Raw genomic sequence first — 27470 nt, forward strand, 5'->3', positions numbered from 1 at the left:
AAAGTGCTCAAAATAATAATAGTCATTTTTTTTTATTAGATTCGAAAAACTATTTTATTTGTTTGCCAAAAGAAAGATTTCACATTTGCATTTAGTTTAAATGAATGTACTAAAATAGCTCAAACTAAAAATAAAAAATTACAAATATAATAATATTAATAATTAATATAAAAAATGTAGACTACAGTTATAACAAATTTGGAAAATGTATTAATAACCAATAATTCAAAATATTCATACAAATATTTTTGTCATTAAAAAAAAATTATAATAATAAAATAAAAAAGATTTCATCTAGTTACCAAGGCAACATTTAACAATTCCATTCCGAATACAAAACTAATTTTATAACTAATGAAAATGGAAAAAAAAAAACTTTGTCCTCTGATAACAACAAATATTTTATTACCTTTCAGAAAAGTACAAATATGGCAAAATAATAAAAGAGGAACCTTTGTTCAGCATATATTTTTTTACTTTTGTACTATATATGTATACACACACACACACACATGCACATATTAATTTGCTAGTTTGCTAACGATCCATCTGTTATTTTGTGGAAAATAAAGGATTAAATGACTGGCTACAACCACTTTAATTTAATTTAGTTTCTTTATTTGTAACTTTTTAACTATTTATTTATTCATGCGTTCTTTGATTTTTATACAGTAATCCCACGTTATTTCTATATTTAGCTACTGCTGTTTGGGTGTTTTCGATCACGAATTTACTGGAACTGTTCAAACTTTTGTGCTCATCCAGAGATGCAGACTGGTGATATATTACAGGTGCACATGATGTGGCTTAATCTTGGACGTTTAATGAGACGTGAATACGTGATGAGGGCGGGGCTTGAGTGACGTGTGACGCGAGCAGCGCGAGCGGCGTGAGCTTCAGCTTCAGTCAGTGATCGGATCTCCGGAGAGTCATGACGCGCTCCGGACGCGCGAGGATTTTACGCACGGAATGACCGCGAATCGTCGATAAATGGGGTCCGTGGATTGGAAAACACATCAGCGTTTGCTGATTTTACTCTGGGTCTTGTCGTTTCCAGGTAAGACGTGTTATGTCTACGTATATTTGGACGGGAATCTCGTGCGTAAAGGCTGGAGGTCTCCATGTTGCGTCCGAGAAGAGTCGAGGATCGTTTACTGTCGCTAAACCACATCCAGATTGGATTATCAGCGTGTTTTAAATTATTGTGAGATTATTTAGATGGGAACTGAACTGTTGAGTGAATATATTATCAGAATTTGAGCATTTACGATGGTGTTTGAGTTTGGATACAAGTAAATATTACCGTTTTAACGAGAGAGAGAGAGAGAGAGAGGTAGAAAGTTTAATAGCCTAAGATATATATCAGGTCAAATATACAATATTTAATCCTTTGTGTGTGTTATTTTATATTTGAATGAATGAATACTCCTTTTTTAAGTGGTTTCTATTTATTTAATTTTTTATTTTTGTAAGTGTACCTGAAAAATAATAATAATGATAATAATAATAATAATAATAATAAACACTTTTTCAAATGGTTTAGCCAGTAATTTTTATTTTATCACACCCTGAATGTTTCAAATACTATTAGTATTTTTTTTTTTGAGAGGGCACCTCTTAATAATAATAATAATAATAATAAAAACACACTTTTTTCGTGATTTAGCCAGTATTTATTTTATTATACCCTGAATGATTCGAATATTATTTTTATTTTTATTTTATTTTTGCAAAGGTACCTGGATAAAATAAATGAATAAATAAATAATAATAATAGTAACAATAATAAAAACACACTTTTTTAAAGTGGTTAAGCCAGTATTTATTTTATTATATTTTATTTTATTTTAGTGGGTGTCATGAATCAAACCAGTTGTAAACAATATGACCGAATCAACCTGACTAAGAATCCGTTTCAAGGGTCAGATCAGGTATAAATGGCTTCTTAACAGCAGCACACGGCCCAAACTAAAGTCATCAGAATGAGGATGCATTGGAAGCACCGGTGGCCGGACGATTCCTCTCTCTCTCCCAGCTGACCGTGACTAAATAGATTAGATCTTGACCAGTATGTTGCATTGTTTGCTAACGTTAAGTTTCTCCTCTCCTCTTCTGCAGGTGTGTTCAGCTTCAGTGAGCTGTCGTTCACCCTCGAGCCCAAGGATGTGGCGGCGTCTCACGGAGAGCCAGTTATTTTGGACTGTCAGGCTCAAGGCGAGTCTCCCATCAGCGTGCGATGGAGGAAGAACGGCGTCCAGCTTCTCCAAAGCGGCCGCTTACAGGTGTTGTCCAACGGCTCGCTCTGCATCTCCAGCTCGGAGCGATCAGACGAGGGCTTCTACCAGTGTCTGGCACACAACAGATACGGAGCCATCCTCAGCCAAACATCACGTCTCACCATCTCCAGTACGTACGACAAAAACATGCACAACAAGCCCAAAACCAGAAGAAACAATTAAGATATTAGATCTAGTTTCAAGAACACGAGCCCTAGTTTAAAAAAAAATATATGTTGCACACCAAATTCTGAGTTTGTGAATGCATTTCATAATTAGACTTAATGATCAAATGATGTCACAATCTTAACATAAGTGTAATTTTCACTCAGAAATTGTTAGCAGATTTCACAAATTACAAAGAACCGGCAAGTAACTTTAAATTAAATGTGAAATTTTGAAGTAGAAAGACTTAACTTGCTCCAAAAATCTATGTTCGACTTTGAAAAAGTCATATTTAAGCATGTTTAAAAGCCAGATTCTGCTGATTATGAAAATTGGTGTAGATAAAAGCCATGAGTTTAGTCTGGGCCTTATGTATGTAAAGATCTGAATTCATTATGAGTGATTCAACTGTAATTGTATTATGTTTCTGTCACTAGACGGCTATAATAGAAAGTTTTAATGCATTATAACAGGGTAAAATATTAAATAATAAAAAAAATAAACAATTTCCATATTGAAATTCAATAAAATGACATAAAATAAAACATTTATCTGTTTAAATCCCAAATTCTGTTGATCTTTCTCCCAAAATCAATGTAGAAATGTTAAAAATTCCACATGTTCAATACAGGCCTTATACATGTACACCTTTGAATTAGAAATGAATCGCATTGATGCTATGTAACCATTGTTATGTGATGTTTCTTTCTCTAGATGGGTATAATAGTAAGTCTTAAGATCTTATGTATAAGTAAAATATTGAATAATCTTCAGCGAAAGAGCTGAAAATGGACTCGTGCACCAGCAGATTTCATGCTCCTTCATGCAGCTGCGTCATTGGCAATGCGATTGTTTCCTGGTCAGTTCCTCACAGGAATCTGTTAAAGGCTATTGGCCCGTGTCTTTTGTCCCGTGTGGCCCCAGCTGCCCTCTGATGGGGGACGTTTGTTCAGCCGTGAACCTGTGCACAGAGAAACAGCTGTGGCTATTGAACCGGCTCAAGCCTGACCTTCACAAAGAGACCAGAGCGGCTGCAGCTCAGCTGAATCAAGCTCCATACACGCCATCCATATATATATATCATACAAAAATATAAGACTATATTAAAAGTTTATTAGAAATAATAATAAAATAAAATATCAAAAATGAATTTAAGTAGCAAAGGTAGCATTTCAAATTTTTATGTAGTTTAACTTGGTGTACTTAACTGAAACTAAGTCTAAAATAAAAAATTAATAAAAACTATATAGACATAGGTAAAAATTAAAACAAAATGAATAAAACTTAAATTAAATTAATAGAATTAAAAAATGTTACGAAAACAGAAAATAATAAATAAAAAAAAATCCATTTAGAATATTAATAAAAATATAATATCTGTGTTGCAGCATAATATAATATAATATAATATAATATAATATAATATAATATAATATAATATAATATAATAATCTGGCATATATATATAGTAAATATATATGTATATGTATGTATGTATTATATCATTAATAGATATTAGATTATTAGATGGTCTAATATATCAGCCAATGCGATTAATCAGGCATTATTATTTTGAAATGACCGTTGTTATTGCAAGCATTAACCACTAAATAATAAAATAAAATATCCAACATAAACCAGTAACTGTTAAAATAAAATAAAACATCTGCTCTCCAGGTTAGATACTGTTATTTGCATAAGCTGTGGGACACTAATAATAATAATAATAATAATAATAATAATAATAATAATAATAATAATAATAATAATAATAATAATAATAATAATAATAATAATAATGATAAACAGAACAAGTCATTTTCTTTGCTAACTATGTGTCCGATTTATAATTCTGCAAAGTCTGCTAAACTAAATAAGCCACTCTATCCCCTTGGTAAGCCAGCGTGTGAAGGGTTAAGGGTTCGCCTCACTGGCCGTCTGTCCAGAGGCCGCTGGGAGAGGTCAGAGGTCACAGGCTTTATTCTGGCCTGACTGATGCATGAGCTCCATTCAGTGATGTGATGAGTCAATAGAGGAGCAGATCAGGCTGAACAACAGATTGAGCTCGGTTTCTCTCTCTCAGGAATTAATGCATTTATTTAACTCAAGTTCAAGTGAAGTACAAGTTAAAAGTCAGAAAGAAACAACCATTTAACATAAATAGTATCTCAATGATGCTAATATAAAACACGATGTAGTCTAACATATGTGAATAATGGAAACATGCACAAGAAAACGAGATCGTGATGCTATTTTAATACAAATTAAACACATTACCCTCTAAATCCTTGCTATTCTGATGCATTGATATGTTTTATAATAATCATACTCAGTAATCGAATGATGTTAAATGCAAAAATAATGAAATAAATGAACCTCTGGATGAAATATAATTTATTGACAGGTTAATATTCACCCGTATCGTTCCATGTGTGGTCTATAATCCTCATTTCTCAAAGTTAAATGTTAGATTTGTCTGTCTAGCGCTGGAAATGAACGGTTTTGTTGGTGTTTTAACAGCATTATTAGAATCCTTGTGTCTCCTGAACACATTTAATCAGAGTCTCGACTGGATTTGGGAGGACAGACGGACTCGACTGACCTCTGACCTTTGGCAGGAAACCTTTGTGCTGTTTGACCTAGGCATTGATCTGGACTTTACAGCCCGGCTGACCAGAAGCACACACACACACACACTACAGAGGGCTGATTTAATACCAAGGGTCTGGTATTTTCTCTTGTGTGTTGATTTCACGGCTCTCTCCACACACTGATCTCGTTCAGTCTCTGAACAGCTGTGTGACCCGTTTAGATTAACCTCTGAAGATACCATCTTTAGAGAAAACACTCAATATTACTTGAAAAACAAAGCGACTGAAGGTGTGTGTATTTAAGTGAAATAAGTAATACACTGCAGAAATGATTTTCTGTTTCTGTCAGATTTTCCAGTACAGATATATTAACTTGATAATCATTTTATGCTTAAAATAAGAGCAAATATGTGCCAGTGGGGTCAGAAAAATAACATAACTTCATATTTTAAGTCATTTTGCTTGTATTTTTGATTTAAGGATGTTTATATTTTGTATTAAAATATATATATATATATATATATATATATATATATATATATATATATATATATATATATATATATGCACACACCTTTTTTTAGGACTTTTCCTGTCATTTATTATGCTTATTATTATTATTATTTATTTATTTATTTATTTTTAGGATTGTTCCTTTTTTCTGTACAAAATAAATGTTTGTCCATAAGTAAGTAAAGTTAATTCTGAGCCATGTCACTATAAAGGAAAAAAAATTTTTTTTTATTATTTTTATTTCATTTAGTCAATGGTTATTAATTTTCATTTTTATTAAATGTTTTTATTTTTATTTTTGCAAAATAAATGTTAAATCTGTTCACGAGTAGTTAACATTCATTTTGAATCATGGCACTATAGAAAAAGAACAAGAATACATTTTTAATTTACTCTTTTATTCTATATTCTTTATTATTTTGTGTGTGTTTTTCTGTGCAGAATAAATGTTTAATTAATTCACGAGCAAGGCCATTTTGATCCATGCATGCACATTATTTGATTAACAATTAATGGTGTTTGTTTATTCATTCTTCAGGATTCTTCAGTTTTTGTTTTGTTTTGTTTCTGTGCAGAATAAATGTTAGTTCACGAGTGAGTAAAGGTCATTTTGAGTCGTCTGAACACTCGTTTGTTATTTGATTGACAGTTAGTGGTTATTAATCCTCACATGTAAATGAAGGAGCTCTTTAATTTATCTGGTCTTTATTTGAACACGAGTGACATGCAGGACTTTACAGCGGATGAACTTTCATTGATTACCTTCAGAGCTCGAGGGGGAGGAAACCCAGTGGCTTATGGGTAAAGTGAGGAGCTGGTGTCTTTATGTTATTGTTTTTAAAAATGTGGGAAAGTGCTGCTGTTGTGAAAATAAAGAAACAGTTGTGTGATTGTTGCATCACCTGTGTGCTGATATGAGCAGCTCGTTTTACACTTTACAGTCTGCATGAAGCATGCGTTTCAGATGAGTGTCATTGATTCTCTCTGATCTATAGAAGTCGTTCTTCACTGTCATTGGTCCATTGATTCATTGATTAGAGCAGCTGTTTATTATTGGCTACTGTGCCCTCTGGCTCTTAACAGACAACCAATCACAGCGGAGATCCGTCCGAGTGCTCTCTGCTGTTAGATTAGAGCTAAATGTGAAATCATTTCATGTCTGATTTCATGCCTTTAACCCTAGAGTTTATTGTTGACAGTTTCTGGCTGGCTGCTGAGAATGTATTTAAATGTGTGTTTAATATGTACTGATAGAGGAAGTAGAGAGGATCGTCTTGTGTTTACTCTCATCTTTCAGACCTCATCATTGATTATGGTGGATTCATCTGTGTCCGTAAAGTGATTCGTTTTAAAGCAATTTATATTGATTTTGAAGGAAAGCCAAGAACTTTTATTATTCGCTATTGATGTTTGTCCAAAAAACTGCTAGTCTTTTAATAAACAATAAATATAATACAAAATTAGATCTATATTCAATTCTACATTGGCTTTATTTGATTCAGACATAATTGTGGACCAGTGTTATTTTAGTATCATTAAGATACAGACTTTTTTTTCTGTTTAAATTTTAGTCATTTATATATATATATATATATATATAGTTTTATTTATACATCCTAAATGAAAATTATAAATGTTGACTTGAAAACTGGCTGAAGTAAAATAGTTACAAATGGTTAATATCTTGTTTTATTTTTGGTTTATATATATATATATATATATAATATATATATATATATATATATATATATATATATATATATATATATACATATAAAAATATGAAATGGTTTATTTTAGTATCACTCTTGTAGGTTTCATTCATATTTTCAATTATATTTTTATTAATATATTTTCTGTTTTCATTTTAATTTCTGTTAAAGTGTTAATATCTGTTGAGTGCTTTTGTCATTTAAATGTTTTTTCTCTAAATGTGTGTCTATATAGTTTTTATTAATTTCATTTCAGTTTTAGTTTTGCTCATTTTAATACCTCAAGGTAAACTAAATGAACATTAGAAATGTTTCTCTTGCAAATAGGTGAATTATGTATTTTTTTTTTTTTCAGATTTTCATTTTTAGATTTTTTTTTTTTTATAGTTTATTTAACTATAATAACCCTGTTGTCATCTATATCTCTTTTCTTCACTCTGAAATGTCACATTATGGACATATAAGAGGATGCAGTGTTGATTTTGAACATGCAAATCTTGGTTAATGGCTTCTCTCTCCTCCCCTGACCTGAACAGATGAGCTGATGTTCGTGACCCAGCCGGTCTCTGCTGAAGTCAGGCTGGGCTCAGTGGCCAGATTCTCCTGCGCGGTCAGTGCATCAGCCGTTATCAGCTGGCAACTCAACCAAACATCTCTACCTCTGGATTCAGACAGGTGTGCAAATAAAAACACACAATATGCTACATAAATGACAGTAGTTCACATTAATGTGTGTGACTGCATATGTGCTCGTTTCAGAATCACAGTTTTGCCAAATGGAGTGCTGCAGATCCATGATGTGACGATGAGGGATGCTGGCACTTACCGATGCTTAGCCACAAACCTGTCCAGTCGAGTCAGGAGCCAAGAGGCCGAGCTGAGCATCATCCCAGGTCTGTGTTTGTGTGAGGATGAACGCTGATCATCATCAGATCTAGTTCTGAAATAAAGGCAGCAGTAGCTTGGCATTGCATCTCCTCTGTTCTCTGTGCAGCATCGGGTCCGAGGCCTCTCGTGAAGCCGCTCATCATAGCAGGACCGCAGAACATCAGCGCCGCGCTTCATCAGTCTGTGGTTCTGGAGTGTTTGGCGGAGGGAAACCCTCGGCCGCTTGTGTCCTGGAGCCGGGCCGACTCTAAACCCATAGACGTGTCCGGAGCCAGAGTGCTGGGAAACGGGAACCTGATCATCTCTGCTGTTAAAGCTCATCACAGCGGCACGTACCTGTGTCGGGCGACCACGCCGGGAACACGCAACTACAGCACAGCACACGGAAACCTCACCGTACTCGGTAAGAGACGTCTGCTGGACGGATGCATCATAAACACTTCTCAAGGGCTCTTTACAATAACTATACTAACATTCAAAACCTATGACTATTTGTGACCCGTGCTGGCAAAACCAGTCGGATTGTGCACAGTCTAATTTGGAGCTAAAGTAAAGACAAAAAAAATAATTGCATGCAAATGTATGTAGTGGATTACATTTGTTTATTGCGGGAATGCACCACCCGATCTATGGTCACGCAAATCATTCGTTATCCAGCTTCATCTACAGAAGAAGTGAGTATACGTTTATTTTTTTGCACCTTTCCTAATAATGTGCTAGTTAGCAAGTTTCACGATAAATGCAGCTAAAGTTTCCAGTTTCTCAGAGAGGCGGGGCAAGCAGAGCTCATTAGCATTTAAAGGGACATGCAACGAAGTGGCTTGCTGTAAACAGCTGTTTTTAACGGGGTAAAAAGGTGTTGTTTTACACTACCATTGAGAAATTTTAAGCAAAGACCATAAAGAATCATATCAAACTCTAGAAAATGGGCATCTGATGACCCCTTTGATCTAGTGATCTTAGTGATTAAACATCTAAAAGTACCTTTTTCCCTGCTGCTCGTTTCATGCACGCAAAGATAGATAACTTTACCGATAGCTATATTATCATTCACATTAAGAATAGGAACACTGGCATATTACATTATTATACTGGCATCTATATTAGTGATGAAGAACAATAACGATAACTGTTTAAGCGTTCACATCAAGAATGAAAAATGTTATGATAAGTGTAGTAGCATTTACACCAAGAACAATAACTATATTAATGTTCACACCAATAATAATAACATTAATGATACTAATTATTTTATCATTCACACGAAGAACAATACTATATTTGCACCAATAAACATAACTATAACTACAGTGATAACTGTAATGATATGTGACCATGGACCACAAAACCATTCATAAGGGTCAATTTTTTTAAATTGAAAAGCTTAAAAATATAAAAAATTACGCTCTCCATTGAAGTATGGTTTGTTAGGAGGACAATATTTGGCCGAGATGCAACTATCTGGAATCTGAGGATGCAAAAATATAAAAATACTGAAAAAATCATCTTTAAAGTTGTCCAAATGAAGTTCTTAGCAATGCATATTACTAATAAAAAGTTACGTTTTTATATATTTATGGTTGGAGATTTGCTAAATATCTTCCTGGAATATGATCTTTACTAAATATCCTGATGATCTTTGTTCTCACTGCATTTCCACTCATTTGTTTGCAGTTCCTCCGACTCTAGTAGAGAAACCGGAGAGTCAGACCCGACCCAGAGCTGGTACGGCTCGCTTCAGCTGTCAGGTCGAAGGGACACCTGTTCCCCGAATCACCTGGTTTAAGAACGGTCAGCTGATCCACTCCAATGGACGCACCAAGATGTACAACAAGTACGTACAGACAAGTACCTAACAAATACCAAGTGTCATAATCTGTATAATACTGACATATGTCCCTTCATCGTGTGCCAGTAAACTGGTGATAACCCAGATTATTCCTGAAGACGATGCCTTTTACCAGTGCCAAGCGGAGAACTCCCAGGGCTCGGTTGTGTCCACGTCCCGTCTCATCGTGGTGCTTTCGGAGGACCGTCCCAGCGCACCGCGCAACATCCATGCTGAAACCATCTCAAGCTCTGCCATCTTACTCGCGTGGGAGAGACCGCAGTACAACGCAGATAAAGTCATCGCCTACTCTATACACTACATGAAGTCTGAGGGTAAGCCGGGTTCCCTGCAGGAAATTTTGCAGCTGAAAGTCATCTCAAGTCTAAATGCATGTTATAGATCTTAATATGAATAATTAATACATGCATATGTTTTATTTATCTTTTTTTACCTCCATTTAATCAGCTTAAACTCTGTCTACTGCAAGCTGCTCAAATTCAGATCTTCCTCTATTTTTAAGTGCCACAACCGCATCTCAACATCCGATCAACTACAGATGGATAGAACCAAATTATGTCTTAAACCCCGCCCCTTCAAGAATATGCTAATCAGCGTCCACTTTTGGATGCCACGCCCACATTCCAACATCCAGTCAACAGCAGATGCATAGAGCCAAAGTGCAGCCATAAGCTCCGCCCCTTCCAGCTCACACTCACCCACATCCACTGTTGAGTGCCACGCCCACTTCTTAACATCCAATCAACAACCGATGCATAGAACCAAGCCCTGCCTTAAATCCCGCCCCTTTAGCTCGCGCTCACCTGCCTTCACTTGTTTTTTTATATAAATCATTGGGTTTGTGTTCGGAAGCCCTCAGAACAGGAATGAAGGGATCAACTTTTGGTCTGATTTAGTTTTCAGGAAACGTTGCTATTGTGGTTAAAGCATGTTCAGAACTACATGGTAGTGTCTGGTTCCTATTGATTCAGTTTGCCCTCGAGATAAAACTCAAACCTGTAATCTAACTTGACACCAATCAAAGTGTGAGATCTGGGTTGTCTGCAGTATTGTGGAGAAATCTGATTGACTGAGAGAGTCTATACTCGCAGGACTGAACAATGAAGAGTATCAGGCCGTGATCGGGAACGACACGACCAATCACATCGTGGACGATCTGGAACCAGCGCGAAACTACACGTTTTATATCGTGGCCTACATGCCGATGGGTGCCAGTGGCATGTCTGAGCAGGTCACGCAGCACACGCTGGAGGATGGTGAGACTTTAGACCAGTGTTTCCTAACCAGTGTGCCAGGTTGTCCTCTAAAATTATCCAATAAAATGATCTCTATTATATTTCGTTATTATTATTTTAAATCGTGCTATTGGTCAACGTTATATCTATGTTTGTAGGTTTTACGAATCTTTAACCAATGCAATGTAAGGGTAAATGAAGAATTGATGCCTATATAAGTACAGTGTTTTCTTTACTAAAAAAAAACAGAGTCTATAAAGGCTAAAGTTTTTGTGTGTTTGAAGAGTGGAAAATAAACATTTGCCCTCTTGTTGTAGCCAATGCACTTTTCTTCATTTTAAATACCCTGTGCATGGCGTTTTAGGACATTTTGGCCAAATGTATTAAAAAACAACACCCATATAAACTTTACAACGTGTATATTGATGAAAACGTAATGCACTTAATTAATTATCAGTCTAATGATAAATAAAGTCAATATACCAATTCTGACGATGCATTGTTTAGTTACTGGAAAAATAACTAAAATTGGAAACTAGATTGGCAAACACCGTTTTAGATGATTCCCAAAAGTTAGATTTCCCAGAACACTTTCTCATCAAATGTGTTTTTGATCCATAGTGCCCCTCCGTACCCCTGAGTTGAGCCTGACGAGTCGCAGTCCCACGAACATCCTGGTGTCCTGGCAGCCGCTCCCTCCCAAACTCAGCCGTGGACGTGTATCTGCGTACCGTCTGTCCTACCGTACGGCCACGGACGAGCAGCTAATCTCAGTCGAGCTGCCCGTCCCGAGTGAGAACTGCACCCAGTACCTCCTGCAGGGTCTGCAGCCCGACACCATCTATTTGATCCGAATGTCTGCATCGACCCGAGTGGGCTGGAGCCAGCCGTCTGCCTGGAGCTCCCATCGCACGCCCAAAACATCCAGCGCCACAGGTGAGAGGCTGAGAGCACGTCTACCTTCATTTGGCTCAGAAACTTTGGTTTTATGATACTACACCCTCAAAAACAGAGGGTTTTTGCAGCGGAGATCCAAATGTGACTCTGGACCACAAAACCAACGGGGTAATAAATAATCTCTCCATTGATGTGTGGTTTGATAGGAGGACAATATTTGAACGAGATGCAACTGTTTGAAAATCTGAGGGAGCTAAAAAAATCTAAATATTGAGAATATCATCTTTAAAGTTGTCCAGATGAAGTTCTTAGCAATGCATATTACTAATAAAAAATTACGTTTTGATATATTTACGGTAGGAAACGTACACAATATATTCATGGAACATTAACTTTGCTTAATATCCTACTGATTTTTGGCATAAAAGAAAAATACCATAATTTTGTCCCAAACAATGCATTGTTAGCTATTGCTACAAATATGTGAATCATTAGGATATTAGGTAAAGAACACGTTCCCCTGTTTTAGTAAATCATAGCTACATTGTAATTAATTTATTTCCTCAATTTAGTAATTTAGTATGGATTGGCCATAATTTACAAATTAGGGATCAGATTAGTATAATCAAAGCCACATCATACTAATTATTCCCTCGTTTTAGTAAATTGTGTCCACGTCATGATACTAATTTGTTGCCAGTTTTAGTAAATCGCGACCATTTCACACTAATTCATTCCCTCATTTTAGTAAAACGTGGCCCAGCTGGTCAAATTTGTTTCCTTGTTTTAGCAAATTGTGGCCAAGTCGCATTTATTAGTTCCCTTGGTTTAGTAAATCACAGCTACATCGTCTTACTACTTTCTCTAGTTTTTATCAATTGAAACAAGGAAACATACTAGTTCTAGTACAAAAAGAAATTGTAATTTGTGAAATTATATCTTTGTCCGCATGTCATCTGCGGGGCTCCATACACCTTCAATCCTCTCCTTCTGGTTTATAAATCTTCTTCACTTTCTTTTGAATCCGGAAGAGCTGCTCCATTTCAGAAGATCCTCAACAGCGCCCCCTACCTTATAACAGTGAAAACAGGAATAACTTGTCTATGGCGCAAAAGCATTATGTAATAGATTACGGAAAATGTTGTCAATGGCAGGGGAAGAATTTTAAGCTGTTTTTCTTAAAAAATTTAAATTCTAAAAAAACCTTTCTGCACCATAAAGAATCTTTTGGTGGAATTAAAAGGTTCCATAGCAGTTAAAAACTCTTCTTGGGATCATCGATGCCAATAAAGAACCTTTATTTTTAAGAATGTAGCATATGTAGCAGTCAGGGATACTCTGGCAAATGCATAGCAGCATCTATGCATGATCAAGATGCATGAACAACTCACCAATCTCTTCAGAAGAAATTGAGTTTTTTATTTAACGCTGCTTTCAGAAAAGCTCCGACAGTCTCTGTAAGCCGCTGAAGTGGGCAGCTCAGACCGTGACAGATGCTTTAGGCTTTGTTCCTGCATTCTGTTTGTTACTCGATGACCCTTGACCCCGGCTGTCGGTTAGGAGTTGAGGGACGGCTCAGTTTCTCAGTTTCGGGTCATAAAGGGAGCGCACTAGGCAGCCTTAAGAATAGACCTGTTTCAGAAAGACCAAGTTGACTGGTCCCCAAAATGGGCTTTATTTTCTCTTTCAGCCTTTTCTGATGGATATTGGCTCTACCGGATCTTAGACACACTGAGAGCGATTTGAGAGTGAATGTCTGGTTGAAAATAGAAAGTTTTGGGGTTGAATATGGGCGTTATGGGGCACAGTGGCTTTGTTTGAGTTTGAGTGGTTGGAAAGATCTTATAAGGAACTTATCAAAGCCTTAATAATTCAGACTGACTTGAATTGATGATTGAATGTCACTGGTTGAGATGTTGTGTTGAAACGGATGGTTTTAATCTATCCTTGACTCTACTGCCCTAATCACTGCATTTTTCACTGCAAATGCGTCATTCTGTACATGCATTATGACTTTAAATGAAGCGATGCAAAACACTGAATCCAATCACCATTAAGGCAAGAATTAGCCAAAATGTTGTTAATATATTCCTCTTATAAGTTATATATTTAAGTTAATATATTGCCCTTATTGGCAAGACATATCGGCATCATTTTTTCATATCGGGCCGATATGATATTTTCATTTAAAGCCATTATCGGCCGATTCCGATAATGTTGTGCATTCCTATTTATTATATAATGTTTTTATTTATTTATAGCACAAATCATGCAAATAATTCAAATTGGTTTTCTAAATAATCATAAAAGGTTCAAAGAAAATAAAAATAGCAGATATGATATATTATGGATTTAAAATGTATTGAAAAAGTAATTCTAAACAATAGTATATTGAATGTGTTTCTTTTTTATAATTTTGCAAAACAAATGTAAAGGTCTAGGCAGGGAAAATGGGATTAACTTTATTATTATTAAAGTTATTTAATATTACAATTTAAACTCCACAATGTAGCAGTAGTATTAAAATCTTCATTTAGAAAAAAAGTATATAAAAGTATTTTACAAACCTTTTATTCTTGCTTAAATGTATATTTTTTTGTTGTGCATGATTCATCAAGATTATTTATTATGCAATGTTATAAATTTCAGACAAATAGTAATTCAAATTACTTAACTAATATTCATAGAAGGTTCATATGGATAAAAATAGCACAAAACAAAAATAAATAAAAATGAAATTTGAAGTTGTTCAGAAAAAATATATATATTTTTTTTTACTTGTTTTTCTCTGCTGATGAAGTCAGTGTCATCTGGGCAGGGAAATTAAGATTTAGCTTTAATATTAATATAATTTAATATTTAATGTTAGATTAACATCCACATTTCACTCCAAAATAAGTCATGTTATGAATGTTAAATGCACTTTTGTTTCTATCCATTAATGTATGGTGTGGGCTTGTCGCAGTTCTGATTTATCAGTGGGGTTTGAAGTTACTTAATCATCACTATTACTAGTCATTTTTACCTGTCTGTCCTCAGAAAACATACAGGTGTATTTTTGACTCTGTGATCTGTACAGAGGTTGATTTAATGTGTCTGTTGGTGCCCTCAGTGCCTCCCGCCCCAAACCTTGAGCTTGAACCTGTGAACTGCACCTCAGTGACGGTCCGCTGGCATCCGGCTTCCAGCGACGCTGTGCTCCAGGGATACAAGCTGTCCTTTCACCCAGACGGCCAATCAGAGGACTCGGTTCTCCAGCTGCCCCCCCATGACCACCAGCACTCCATCACAGGACTCAGTGAGTGACACACGTGCATAGCTTAACCCTCGGTGGCATGCATTATGTTCTTCTATTCATGCATTCTTTTCTTGTTTTTGTTACATGAAATAGCTTCAATTATACAAATACATTTTTTTTATTGATGCATTCAATCTTAATTTCCTTAAACATCTGCAACACACACATACAGACACATATAAACATGCGTGCACACCATCGTAAGTCACTGAAGCCCAACTCATCCTCATTGTCTTCCCAACAGAGAGCCAATTCTGCTATATTTCTATGTGAAATATTTCTCAAAAGAATTCGTAATACAACAATACAACTTAAAACACTTAAATAAATAACAGCAATCATATTATTGATGTCACTATCTATAAAATATCCCATTGGGGAAATACATCACTACAGCGTTGCTATATGCTAACATTAATATTTTCTCAATTTACAGTAAAACTTGCTAGACACTGCTGATTTGTGAATAGAAATATGTCATTTACTAACCAAAGAGGATGCAAAAAAATCCTCTTTAGGAAGAGGTGTTCAGAAATTAGGTTAACAGAGGAACTTCTGTTTTGGAGGAACATTCAAAATTTCATTTGACTTGAAAACAGCACATTCGTGATTGCCTTAAGGCCAGCCAATTTAATTACCATAATGCAATATATTGTTTTTTAAAGGGAATAAGTAGAAAGTAATTGTTGCCAAATGGCAGCTCCGTATTGTAGAGGGTTAATATAATATAAATGATGAAATATTTAGTAGAAAACATGCATCGATGACATCAAATGGTTTCACTCTGTGAGCTCACAATTATGAGTTTATATCTCGCAGTTTGGAGGTTTCTTCTCAGATTTATACATTTATTACCCACAATTTGCATTTTTTTTCTTGCACCTGTTAGTTTATATCACACAAGTCTTCTCAGAAATGCACGTTTATATCAAGCAAATAAGACTTTTTCTTCTGCAAGTTCTTCTGAGTTTATATCTTGCATTTCAGACTTTTTTGTAAAATCAGAAATATACTTTTTTTTTTATTTTGCAATGGAGGTAAGGTTTCATAAATACTAAATTGCCTGTTTAAAACAACTGGACTTGTACATTTGATTCATTTCAAATGAGGAATCAGCCTCAACGCATTTGAGGAATCATTATTATGTTGAGAATACTTGTGTGGAAACCTCAAACTGATCAAGGAAGTATCCCAGAGTGTCTTTTAGCATCTTTCCCGTGTTTGTGTTCGTCGATTCTCCTTCTGTTGGCACTTCTGCACGGTCGCCCTGTTCGTCCGCTTTGTACGTGTCACGCAGTTTCCCCTCAGAGGTCAGAGGTCACAGCCCAGATGTCTCCCTCCAGCTTTCCCAGAATTCTCCATGCTCTGTCTATTGTGTTTGGGTTTAAGGTCGTCCAGAGGCCCGTGAGAGCGACCCTCCCCCCGTCACCCTACAGCTGGACACTCACCACAAAAACAAAGCATTCTGGGATTGAACTGAACTGGGCAGAAGTGACCAAAGAGCAAGCTCGAGTTCAGTCTCCTGAAGGAGGGAAACTGTCTGAAAAAATTTAATATTGTAAATGAAAAATAAAAGTAATAATTTAATAATAATAATAATTTACAAATTGATTTTCTCAAAAAATAATATATACATTTTTTAAGTAAATAAATTTTCACATTTTGTTGCGTACAATGGATAATTTGTAATGGGGAAAACAAAAGATATTAGTAATTTGATTAAGATATAGAAAATTTTACCTTTTGTATTGGGAAATTAATACATTTTCTTATTATCTTTTAGAAAACATAAATTTTTAAAATGGGAAATATATCTTAATTCACTTAAAAATATATTTAAGAATATTTGAGTAATTTACCTAGCATTTCTAAATTTATATTAATAATTAACCGGGAATTAAATATGTTTCCTAATTTTCTTAGAAAATATATAATTTTTAAAATAACAATAAAAGCTTAATTTAGAATAGTTATGATTCATTTCTTTAAATGGTAACGTTTTACCTATTTTTATTTTTATTTACTTGGAAATTTATTTTTAATGTTTAATACTTTAAATTCAAATTAGATCTTAATTCACTTAATACTTACATTTTCAAGAACATTTGTAACTAGTTTAATTAGGATTTCCATAAGATATAAATATTTTATCTTTCTCATATTTTACTGTGAAACTAATAATGTTTTACATTTTCTTAGAATATTTCTTAGAGCATTTACAATTATTTAAATTTTTTTTTTTTATTAATTTCGAAAGATTTGATTAGGATTGTCATATAAAGTAGGTCTTTAACCCTCTATTTAGAAAAAAAAAAACTATGGAATCATCATGGAAAATTAGTTTCAGTTTCAATTTGAACTAGATGTATAAACAGTGAATTTTTTTTTTTAATGACTTTGGGGCATTTTAGCAATGCATTAACTTTTCTGAAAACAAATTCCAGATGAAAATGCACACATCGGATCAACATTTGCATGCTTTCACGTGATTCTGCAACATAAATGGTTGATGTTTTTATTGAAATAAATGAAATATGTGTTTCTTTGAGTTTGGTGTTACACTCTAGACAGCAAAAGCATAATTTGCATAAACTACATGACCCATGTGTGCTGATTTCTCTGAGCCACAGCGCCACCTAGTGTCTTTCTGATGCACTGCTCATTACAAATCTGTTTAAATGGGCACAGCCAATGGCACTTTAATTATGTTATTATGTCAAAAGTACAGATTTATTATGAATAAGGCCTATTATTATAAAAAAATTCTCAGACATGACTGAAGTACCATGTTAGCTTTCAGAGCTCATACTGTAATGTCAACCATATAGTTTTATCTCTATATGCATCATGTAAAATTTCAACAAGTGAAATTTTGTGAAGTTTTGCTAAATTAAAAAAAAGAAATGTATTATTTGAGGTACTTTATTTTATTTTATTGTGTATTTATATGATTTATGTTGTCCTATAGATTCCAGAATGGAGTATGATAAACTGTTAGCATTCAGTGCTAATACCTCAATTTTAGTCGTTTACTTTGACTTAAGACAATTTGTGTAATTTTATACAACATCTAGCTTATATGAGGGTTTAGTACTAGTACTATAAAATACTGTTAGCATGCAGTGCTAATATCTTATCTATGTTGTTTTGCAGACCCCAGAGTGAAGTACCATGTGAAGCTGCTAGCGTTCAGTGCTAATGGAGACGGCTATCAGGCTCATCAAACGGTCAACACTCCAGGGTGTCCATGTAAGAGTTAAAAAACACTCAAAACCTGAACTCTGCTTCATCTGTGGGATTTGCACATCCATATTTCACTAGAAACACTTTAGTACTTTAACCATATTTCAAAGACAATAGAAGTAATTATTAAATTACATATAAAGATGTACTTAAGTGGGTCAAAAAGCACTTTCAAGTTCAGCTACTTACAATTATTTGTATATAAATGTCTACATTTTCATTAATGTGAATAACATGCAGTTAAGTTTAAAAAACCTCAGTTAAAATTTTAAGTATATTGTTGATATTTAGATTTTAAGAACTCTTTTTTTGAAAGTGCACCTCTGTTCTCAAGGTTAAGCTTAACGTCACCGGTTTAAATCGTCTGATTTTGAGCTGTTTGAAGCAGTTGTGTTGTAAGCTAAAGCTTGGACGTGTCTCTGTGTCTGTCAGCCGCACCGCACCGGCGTCTGGCTGCGCTTCCGTCTCCTGACCACATCCACGCTACAGCGGACAGCTCCTCAGAGGTCAGTCTGAGCTGGGGCCGACCGGCCTTCAGTTCTGGGAAACCAGTCAGTTACTCCGTCCGCTACGGACCCGTGAGTCCCTCCGACGCCGCGGCCGTGCGCTACGTCCAAACGTGAGTGACCTTCATCACTACAGACTTGAAAGAAAGAAGGAAAGAAAGAAAGAATGAATTAATGAATGAATGAATGTAAGAAGGTATTTCTGGAATGTCATGGTATTTCTGGAATATTGTGGTATTTCTGAATTATCGTAGTATTTCTGGAATGTCATGGAATTTCGGGAATATCATGGAATTTCTGGAATATCGTAGTATTTGTGGAATGTCATGGTATTTCTGAAATATTGTGGTATTTCTGGAATATTGTAGTATTTCTGGAATGTCATGGAATTTCTGGAATATCATAGTATTTCTGGAATGTCATGGTATTTCTGAAATATTGTGGTATTTCTGGAATATCGTAATATTTCTGGAATGTCATGGAATTTCTTGAATATCTTAGTATTTCTGGAATGTCATGGTATTTCTGAAATATTGTGGTATTTCTGGAATATCGTAATATTTCTGGAATGTCATGGAATTTCTGGAATATCGTAGTATTTCTGGAATGTCATGGTATTTCTGAAATATTGTGGTATTTCTGGAATATCGTAATATTTCTGGAATGTCATGGTATTTCTGAAATATTGTGGTATTTCTGGAATATCGTGAAATTTCTGGAATTTTCCAGAAATTTGAAAGTCATGGAATTTACAAAAATTAAAAAAGAAAGAGATAAAGAAAAAAGGAAGGAATGAAAGAAGGAAGGAAAGAAGGGAAAAAAAGGAAGGAAGGAAAGAAAGAAAGAAGGGAAAAAACAGAAAGAAAGAAAAAAGGAAAGAAACGGCTTAACACTAGCTTTCTATATTATTTTTCTATTTTATATACATGTTCTCTTTGTATGTATTGTGTGTGTGTGTGTGTGTGTGTGTGTGTGTGTGTGTGTGTGTGTGTGTGTGTGTGTATTAAAAAAACCTTATGCTGGTGTATCACCTTATGCTTATGTGTACTGGGTTGGGTTAACTGAGTCTTGTCACAGCACTCTTTTGTTGGTTTTGATTACTTCTGTTGTCCTCATTTGTAAGTTGCTTTGGATAAAAGTGTTGCTAAATGACTAAATGTAAATATCAGAGCAGTCTTAAGTATCACTGGTATATTTGTAACAATAGACAACCATACATTGTATGGGTCAAAATGATTGATTATTTTTTTATGCCACAAATCATAAGGATATCAAGTAAAGATCATGCTCTTTGAACATATTAAATATAATAAATGTAAATGTATCAAAACTTAATTTTTGATTAGTAATATGCACTGCTAAGAGCTTCATTTGGACACCTTTAAAGGTGATTTTCTCAATATTTAGATATTTTTGCTCCCTCAGATTCCACATTTACAAATAGTTGTATCTCAGACAAATGGATACAATCTCAATTTCGACACATTGACCTTTATGACCTTTATGGTTTTGTGGTGCATGGTCTCATACTTGTGTTCTCTCTCTTCAGCTCTGAGCAGACAGTAACGGTGACGGGTCTCCGGTCGAACACACGTTATGAGTTTGCAGTGCGTCTTCATACGGATCAGATGTCCAGTCCCTGGAGCGCCTCCATCTATCACAGGACTCTTCTGGAAGGTACCGCTCAGATATTATTACAGCGTTTATTCATATTCTCATTTCATTTTTAAGATTTCAAGATTTGATTTAAAGTTTCAATCCTTTTTTGTGTGTTTTTGACATTTTATTAGTTTTTTTTTGTATTTAATTTTTATTTCAGTTTATTTTATTTCAACCAAAGTAGATTCTTTTTTTATGGTTTTAACTTTAATATTCATGATCCAGACCAGTACTGTAGTGTTAAAATATAAGTTTGTAAAAACAAGGTACCAAACAGTTAAAGACTGTCACCATAATTTTAGTAAAAGTTTTAGTCATTTTTCTACGTTTTGTCATTTTTATTAGCGTTTCTTTGTTTATATAATTTTTATTGATTTTTATTTTAGTTTGAGGTATTTTAGTGCAGAAAAATAAGAAATGGAAACATTCTGAAATGAAATAAATTTTTATATTTTATTTTATTTCAGTTAACATTTATTTTGTAAGTAACATCAAATCAATTCACAGCTTTAGTTATTTTAATATAAATTATAGAAAAAGTATATGTTTTTCATGGTTTTAGTTTTATGTGACTATTATAACCGTAGTCCAAACTGGCAGATTTATTTGTTGATACTGTAAGTTTGTAAAAACAGAGAAAAGTGAAGACTGTGGGAATAACCAGATGTGAGATTGAGCCCTGGATGTTTTTTTCCCGGCAGCCCCGTCGTCTCCGCCGCGGTCCGTCCGAGTGAGTCTGATCGAGGAGGACACAGCGCTGGTGTCCTGGAAGCAGCCGGATCAGCCGGACCTGTCCGTCACACACTACACCGTCCTGTACGCCTCACAGAGCTCCTGGCTCGCTGGAGAGTGGAAGGTCCTTCAGAGAGAAGGTGAGCAGGGTCCCACAGGGCATGGAATTTCTGGAATATCGTGGAATTTATAGAATATCATGGTATTTCTGGAATGTCATGGAATTTCTGGAATATTGTAGAATTTCTGGAATATCATGGTATTTCTGGAAAATCTTGGAATTTCTGGGATATCGTGGTATTTCTAGAATGTTGTGGTATTTCTGAAATATCTTGGTATTTTTGGATTGTCATGGTATTTCTGGAATGTCGTGGTATTTCTGGAAAATCTTGGAATTTCTGGGACTGTGGTATTTGTGAAATATCTTGGTATTTTTAGAATATCGTAGTATTTCTGGAATTTCATGGTATTTCTGGAATGTCGTGGTATTTCTGGAATATCTTGGTATTTTTGGAATATCGTAGTATTTCTGGAATGTCATGGTATTTCTGGAATGTCATGGAATTTCTGGAATATTGTAGTATTTCTGGAATGTCATGGTATTTCTGGAATGTCATGGAATTTCTGGAATATTGTAGAATTTCTGGAATATCGTGGTATTTTTGGAATATCCTAGTATTTCTGGATTGTCATGGTATTTCTGGAATGTCGTGGTATTTCTGGAAAATCTTGGAATTTCTGGGACATTGTGGTATTTCTGAAATATCTTGGTATTTTTGGAATATCGTAGTATTTCTGGAATTTCATGGTATTTCTGGAATGCCGTGGTATTTCTGGAATATCTTGGTATTTTTGGAATATCGTAGTATTTCTGGAATGTCATGGTATTTCTGGAATATCGTGGAATTTCTGGAATATCGTGGAATTTCTGGAATTTTCAAAGGTCTATTCCAGAAATTTTAAAGTCAGGGAATTAAAAAAAAAATTGACCAAGTCATGGAGGGATTTTTTATCGCTTTAATTTTAGTTTCCTTTTATCAAAATGTATTTTTCTATATATTTTTGTTTTGTTTTGTTTCAAGAATCTTGCCTATTGTTATGGTTAGGCCACTGTTTTCATGTTATTCCCTTTCTGCTTTTCAACTGGCAATCACTGAAGAAGTCAAATGCAGTCAGTAAGCTGTACCTGTGAACTAAGAGCTTTGGCTATAAAATGCCTTCAAAGACTAGGTTTTGAAAGTAGACGACAGAAAAGCTAAATCTAAGTTCTAAATAATGATCTATGAACTGTTGTCATGCAGTAGAGGTATAGAGCTGCAGAATGAAAGTGACTCAGCTCAGAGTTGATGTTGAGAGGTATTCATGTGTCCGCTGATTTCATCTCTTGCTGGGTTTCAGGCACAAACACGATGGCTCTTCTGGAGAAGCTGGAGTCGGGAAGTGTTTACCTGGTGAAGATCTCGGCCTCTAACCAGGCGGGAGACGGCCCCTTCTCCAGCACCGTAGAGCTGCGGCTCACCAGGAGAACACACCACAGTCACGCCCAGAAAACAGGTACACCTCACACATCAGACCTGAATACAAGCCATGCATTACTTTTTTACAAAAGTAATAGGGATGTAATGATATCAGAACCTCGTGACACGGTATATAGTGCAATATATATATAAAAAAATATATTCTATCTAGTGCAGTTTGAGAGTTAAAAATTAAGAGCTTCAACCCATGTTTCTTAACTAAGAAAAAGGTGAATTGCCTTGTAGCTGAACTTTAAAGGGGACTCAAGCCTCTTTTTATTTGTGATGTCCCAAAAATTACAATACTTCTTATACCTCCTGATTTCTACACTTGAAAGAGATATTTTGAATTTGGACTGCACTTTGAAACATGCAGAGAATACACACTTGATGAAGAGATTGAGCATAGGTGCTTTCTGTTTGAAGTTCGTTTGACAGACACTGTACCAAAGAACAATGACCACAATAATACTGAGACCTATTTAATACTGCATTAAAACTAAAATGTGTTCAGTATGTTTTAATCAAGTAATATACCATTTCTGCAGCGTTTATAGCCGGCCTGTATAACATAGATGAGAAGTCCATGAGCGGCATCATCGCTGGCGTGTGCATCGCTCTGTCCATCATCATCCTCTGCATCTTCATCCTCCTCACCAAGAGCACAACACGGTGAGCAGAAGCATAGACAACAGAACTAGATGCAAAATAAATGAGGCTGATGTCGGTGAAATTATGTTTTAATGATTTAATAATGTTTCAGCAGGAAGTCAGCATCCTCAAAGATGATTGGACGGGTTGGGAATGATGTCATGCAAAGTGGTGCATCATCAGCCAATCAGCAGCAGACAGAGAACGCAGAGGTTCTGCTGCCGATGACGAGGACGCACTTCATTGATGCCAAAGTAAGAGTCTGTTTATTATTATATTATTTAACAACGTGCAATGAAATGACGTGCAGAGATTAGGCATAAGTTAGTATTTAAATATTTAAAAAATGTATAATTTTATTTTAATATTATTTTATTTTATTTTTTAACAAAATGAGGTTTAAAATACACGCGATTTGTTTTCAGGGAGGAACTAATTTAATGATAAACCACGCTGGACCAATAATGAGTGACGCTCAGAGCAAACGGAAAAAGAGCAGCATGTTTAATAATAATCAGAAGTCTAATGGAAATAAAAGCAAGGTGAGTAACAGAGATAAATGCTTTTAGCAACTGTGTTTAATTCTGTGTATCTGTATCCAAGTCAAATTTGCATTACATTTTCAGTTAAATTTTTTTTTTTTTTTTGTAATTAGGTTTTTTATTATTTGAAATATTACTATTTATGTTTAATTTATTTTATTTCAGTTTTAGTTCCATTTTTGTTTTTTTTCCTAAATAAATGAAAATAAAATAATATGTATATATTTATGTTATAAATAATAATTATAAATAATATTTTTAATTTGATTTATTTCAGCGCTATTGCAAAAAATTTTTTAAATAGTTTTAGTTTTAGCTGCTGATATTGACCCCTGAAACATTTTTAATCAAAAAGAATATTAATGAGGAAAAAATAAAACATTCAGCTTAGACTGAAGTCGATGTGAAACTTTTATTTAAGTATCACTGAGATAATGTTATAGTTTTCACTTATAGTCCTCATTTTAAACATTTAGTAATTATGTTGGGAGTTTTTTTTCTATATATCATTTCTTTTTATTTCCATTTATTTATTTAACATTTTAGTCATTTTGTTGTTTGTTCATTATAATGATTAATTTTTTTTCTTTAAATTGTCCTTTTTATTACCAGTTTTCATTTTAATTTTAGTTAAACTTTGAGTCATTTCGTCATATTTGTTGGTTTTTCTCTTTTATTTAAATGTCTGTATCATTTTTATAAATTTTCCTTTTTAGTTATTTTAATACTAACTTAAGTTCAACTAAATAAAAATGTAAGTTTTTTTTTTTTCATTTTAGTAAAGTACAACAACTCTGATTATCATTATTATTAATCACTTTCACATTTTTTGTGTGGTGATGATTAATCTTGATGAATCGCATTCCAAAATAAAAGTTTTTGTTTGCATAATATATATGTGTGTGCACTTATGTATATAAACACACACACACATGCAAGTATATATTTTAAGAAAATTTTTACATTCATAGATTAAAAATATTTAAATATAATATAAATGATATGAATATAAATATATACATGGAAATGCATGGAAATATTTTTGTATATTTATATAATTTGTATTTATACAAACAATAAATATACACAGTACACACACACATAAATAATGTGTAAATAAAAACTTTTATTTTGGATGTGACTAATCTGACAGCACTACTAATCGTTGTAATATTTAATATTGGACAGATGGAGGATCCCGCTGGACTTTATGAAGTTGGGAAGATGGTTCTGCGTTACGAAGACGAGCAGTCGCGAGTCTATTGTCCTCTCGGGGAGTCGGAGAGTTCGCAGACCAGCGGCGCAGACTCTGGACACTTCTCTCACGATGAGACGGAAACCTCCAGTCCTAACAGATCCTCGGACAAATCCAACGACGGCGAGACGTTTTCAAACGAATGCATCGCGAGCATCTGCGCGCAAATTTCAGCCGAAATGCCTCTGAGATCTCCCTCACACCTTCAGTTCACAGCGCTTTAAGTGACCTGTCACTCATGTGAGTGGGCGTGGCCTGTCAGCCATCCGAATGGGCGTGGCCTGTCAGTCACGTGAGTGGGCGTGGCCTGTGATTTCAAGGCCTATAAATACAGTTTGCAGCCTTTCCTCAGGATCAGATCAGTGATCTGGATGTTTGCGGCAAAAATCTCAACGGTTTGAGAGTTTGAATAGCTTTACGAAGTCACAGACGTTCTGTTGGCTTTGACAAACTTGCACAGCCTTTCCTAATAACTTTCCCTTCCCGGCCGGACCTGCTCCGTGAAACTCACAACGTCCCAAAGATGAAGGTCCAGGAGTGGTTTGAAGCCGTTCATGAAGTGTTTCAGAAGAATGTGTTTCCTATCAGTGCCGATGAATGTTTTGAAGAATGAATGCCTGATGTGCTTTACACGGACGGACGAGCGTTTTCTTTTTGTTTTTGATCGTGACAGAGACGGAGTTTTGTTCTGCTGTCTCTCTACCTCATATTTCTGATGACGCTCGTCCTCAATCTCATTGTTTTGATATGAACACTGAACGCGTTTGACATTTTATAATCCAAAGAGTCCAAACGTCTAATGAAAATGGGCGACACTTTACATTAAGGTTTCATTTGGTAACTAAATTAGTTTACATGAACTAGCAATGAACAATAATTCAACAGCATTTATTAAACTTAATTGATGTTATTCTCAACATGTGCTTTTGGTTTTTAAAATAAAAGTTGTATCACATAAGTTAATGAACGTTGAACTAACACAAACAAACTACTGTTAAAAAATTACTTTGAAACAATTCAGAAATTTCTACTACATTTCACAAATAATTACTGAAATTATATTTTGTTGTAGCTTTTTAGATTTTAAATATTGCTATTTAGCTTTAATTTATTTTTCTTTTGCTTTTACAGACAAACAATAAATAACTATATTTCTAATCATTACAATGAAACAAAATACTTAGAAACAATTCAGTTAAATTTTAAGTAGAAATACTGGAATAGTGTTTTCTTGTAGCTTTTTTTAAAATATATATATATATATATATATATATATATATATATATATATATATATATATATATATATATATATATATATATATATATTTTTTTTCATTTTATAATTATACATTTTGTTATTTTATTTTGTCAATTTTATGTTTTTTAATTTTTAATTTATTTTTATTTTAGATTTAGTTCCGGTTTAGTTTTTTTATTAATTTACGGTAAGTAATTTTATAGATTTAAATCGCAAGGATTTTAACAATTTCTCTGCAAAAAATAAAAACTTTTTTTTTAAATGCTAGTAAACTTCACAAATTATTACAAAGAAATTATATTAAAAAAAAAACATCTAAGTAGAATAAAATCCAATAAAAAATTGCAATAATAAAAATTTCATACAATTTCATACAGTTACTATATTTTTTACAGTGTAGCATTAACAAGGATTAATAAATGCTTTAAATATATATATATATATATATATTGCTCATAGTTCATGCTAGCTAATGCATCAATGAACGAGACCTGATTGTAAAGTGTTTCCAGAAACAATTTTTTTTTATTCTTTTATAGTCTAATTTGAGAAATTCTGACTTTGTACAAATGAGTTTTGCTACTTTCGTTGTGTAGTTTCACCTGGAAATAGTACAGAATCTGAAATATCTTGCTTTTACATAGAGATCCTAAATCTTTCCAGGTTTAAATGAAAACAATA

At 34.2% G+C, this 27470-nt stretch overlaps 1 protein-coding gene across 2 annotated transcripts; it reads left to right on the forward strand.

Annotated features, from left to right (window-relative positions):
- Positions 1-895: 895 nt before the first annotated feature.
- prtgb (protogenin homolog b (Gallus gallus)) lies at positions 896-26755 on the forward strand. 2 transcript variants are annotated; one of them, XM_052597121.1, is made up of 19 exons: positions 896-1057; positions 2119-2406; positions 7794-7932; positions 8017-8150; positions 8252-8548; positions 9820-9979; positions 10061-10308; positions 11086-11250; positions 11851-12165; positions 15239-15424; positions 18578-18673; positions 19100-19286; positions 20723-20850; positions 21534-21704; positions 22963-23118; positions 23630-23753; positions 23845-23986; positions 24158-24274; positions 25463-26755. In XM_052597121.1, exons 1-19 carry the CDS (start codon positions 991-993, stop codon positions 25751-25753), a joined length of 3411 nt encoding a protein of 1136 aa, XP_052453081.1. In that variant the 5' UTR covers positions 896-990; the 3' UTR covers positions 25754-26755. The 2 variants fall into 2 exon arrangements, with proteins under 2 accessions (XP_052453081.1, XP_052453082.1); XM_052597122.1 differs by having other exon boundaries at positions 23848-23986.
- Positions 26756-27470: the final 715 nt, after the last annotated feature.

Source organism: Carassius gibelio, chromosome B25, assembly GCF_023724105.1.
Source record: "Carassius gibelio isolate Cgi1373 ecotype wild population from Czech Republic chromosome B25, carGib1.2-hapl.c, whole genome shotgun sequence".
NCBI classification, from domain to species: domain Eukaryota; kingdom Metazoa; phylum Chordata; class Actinopteri; order Cypriniformes; family Cyprinidae; genus Carassius; species Carassius gibelio.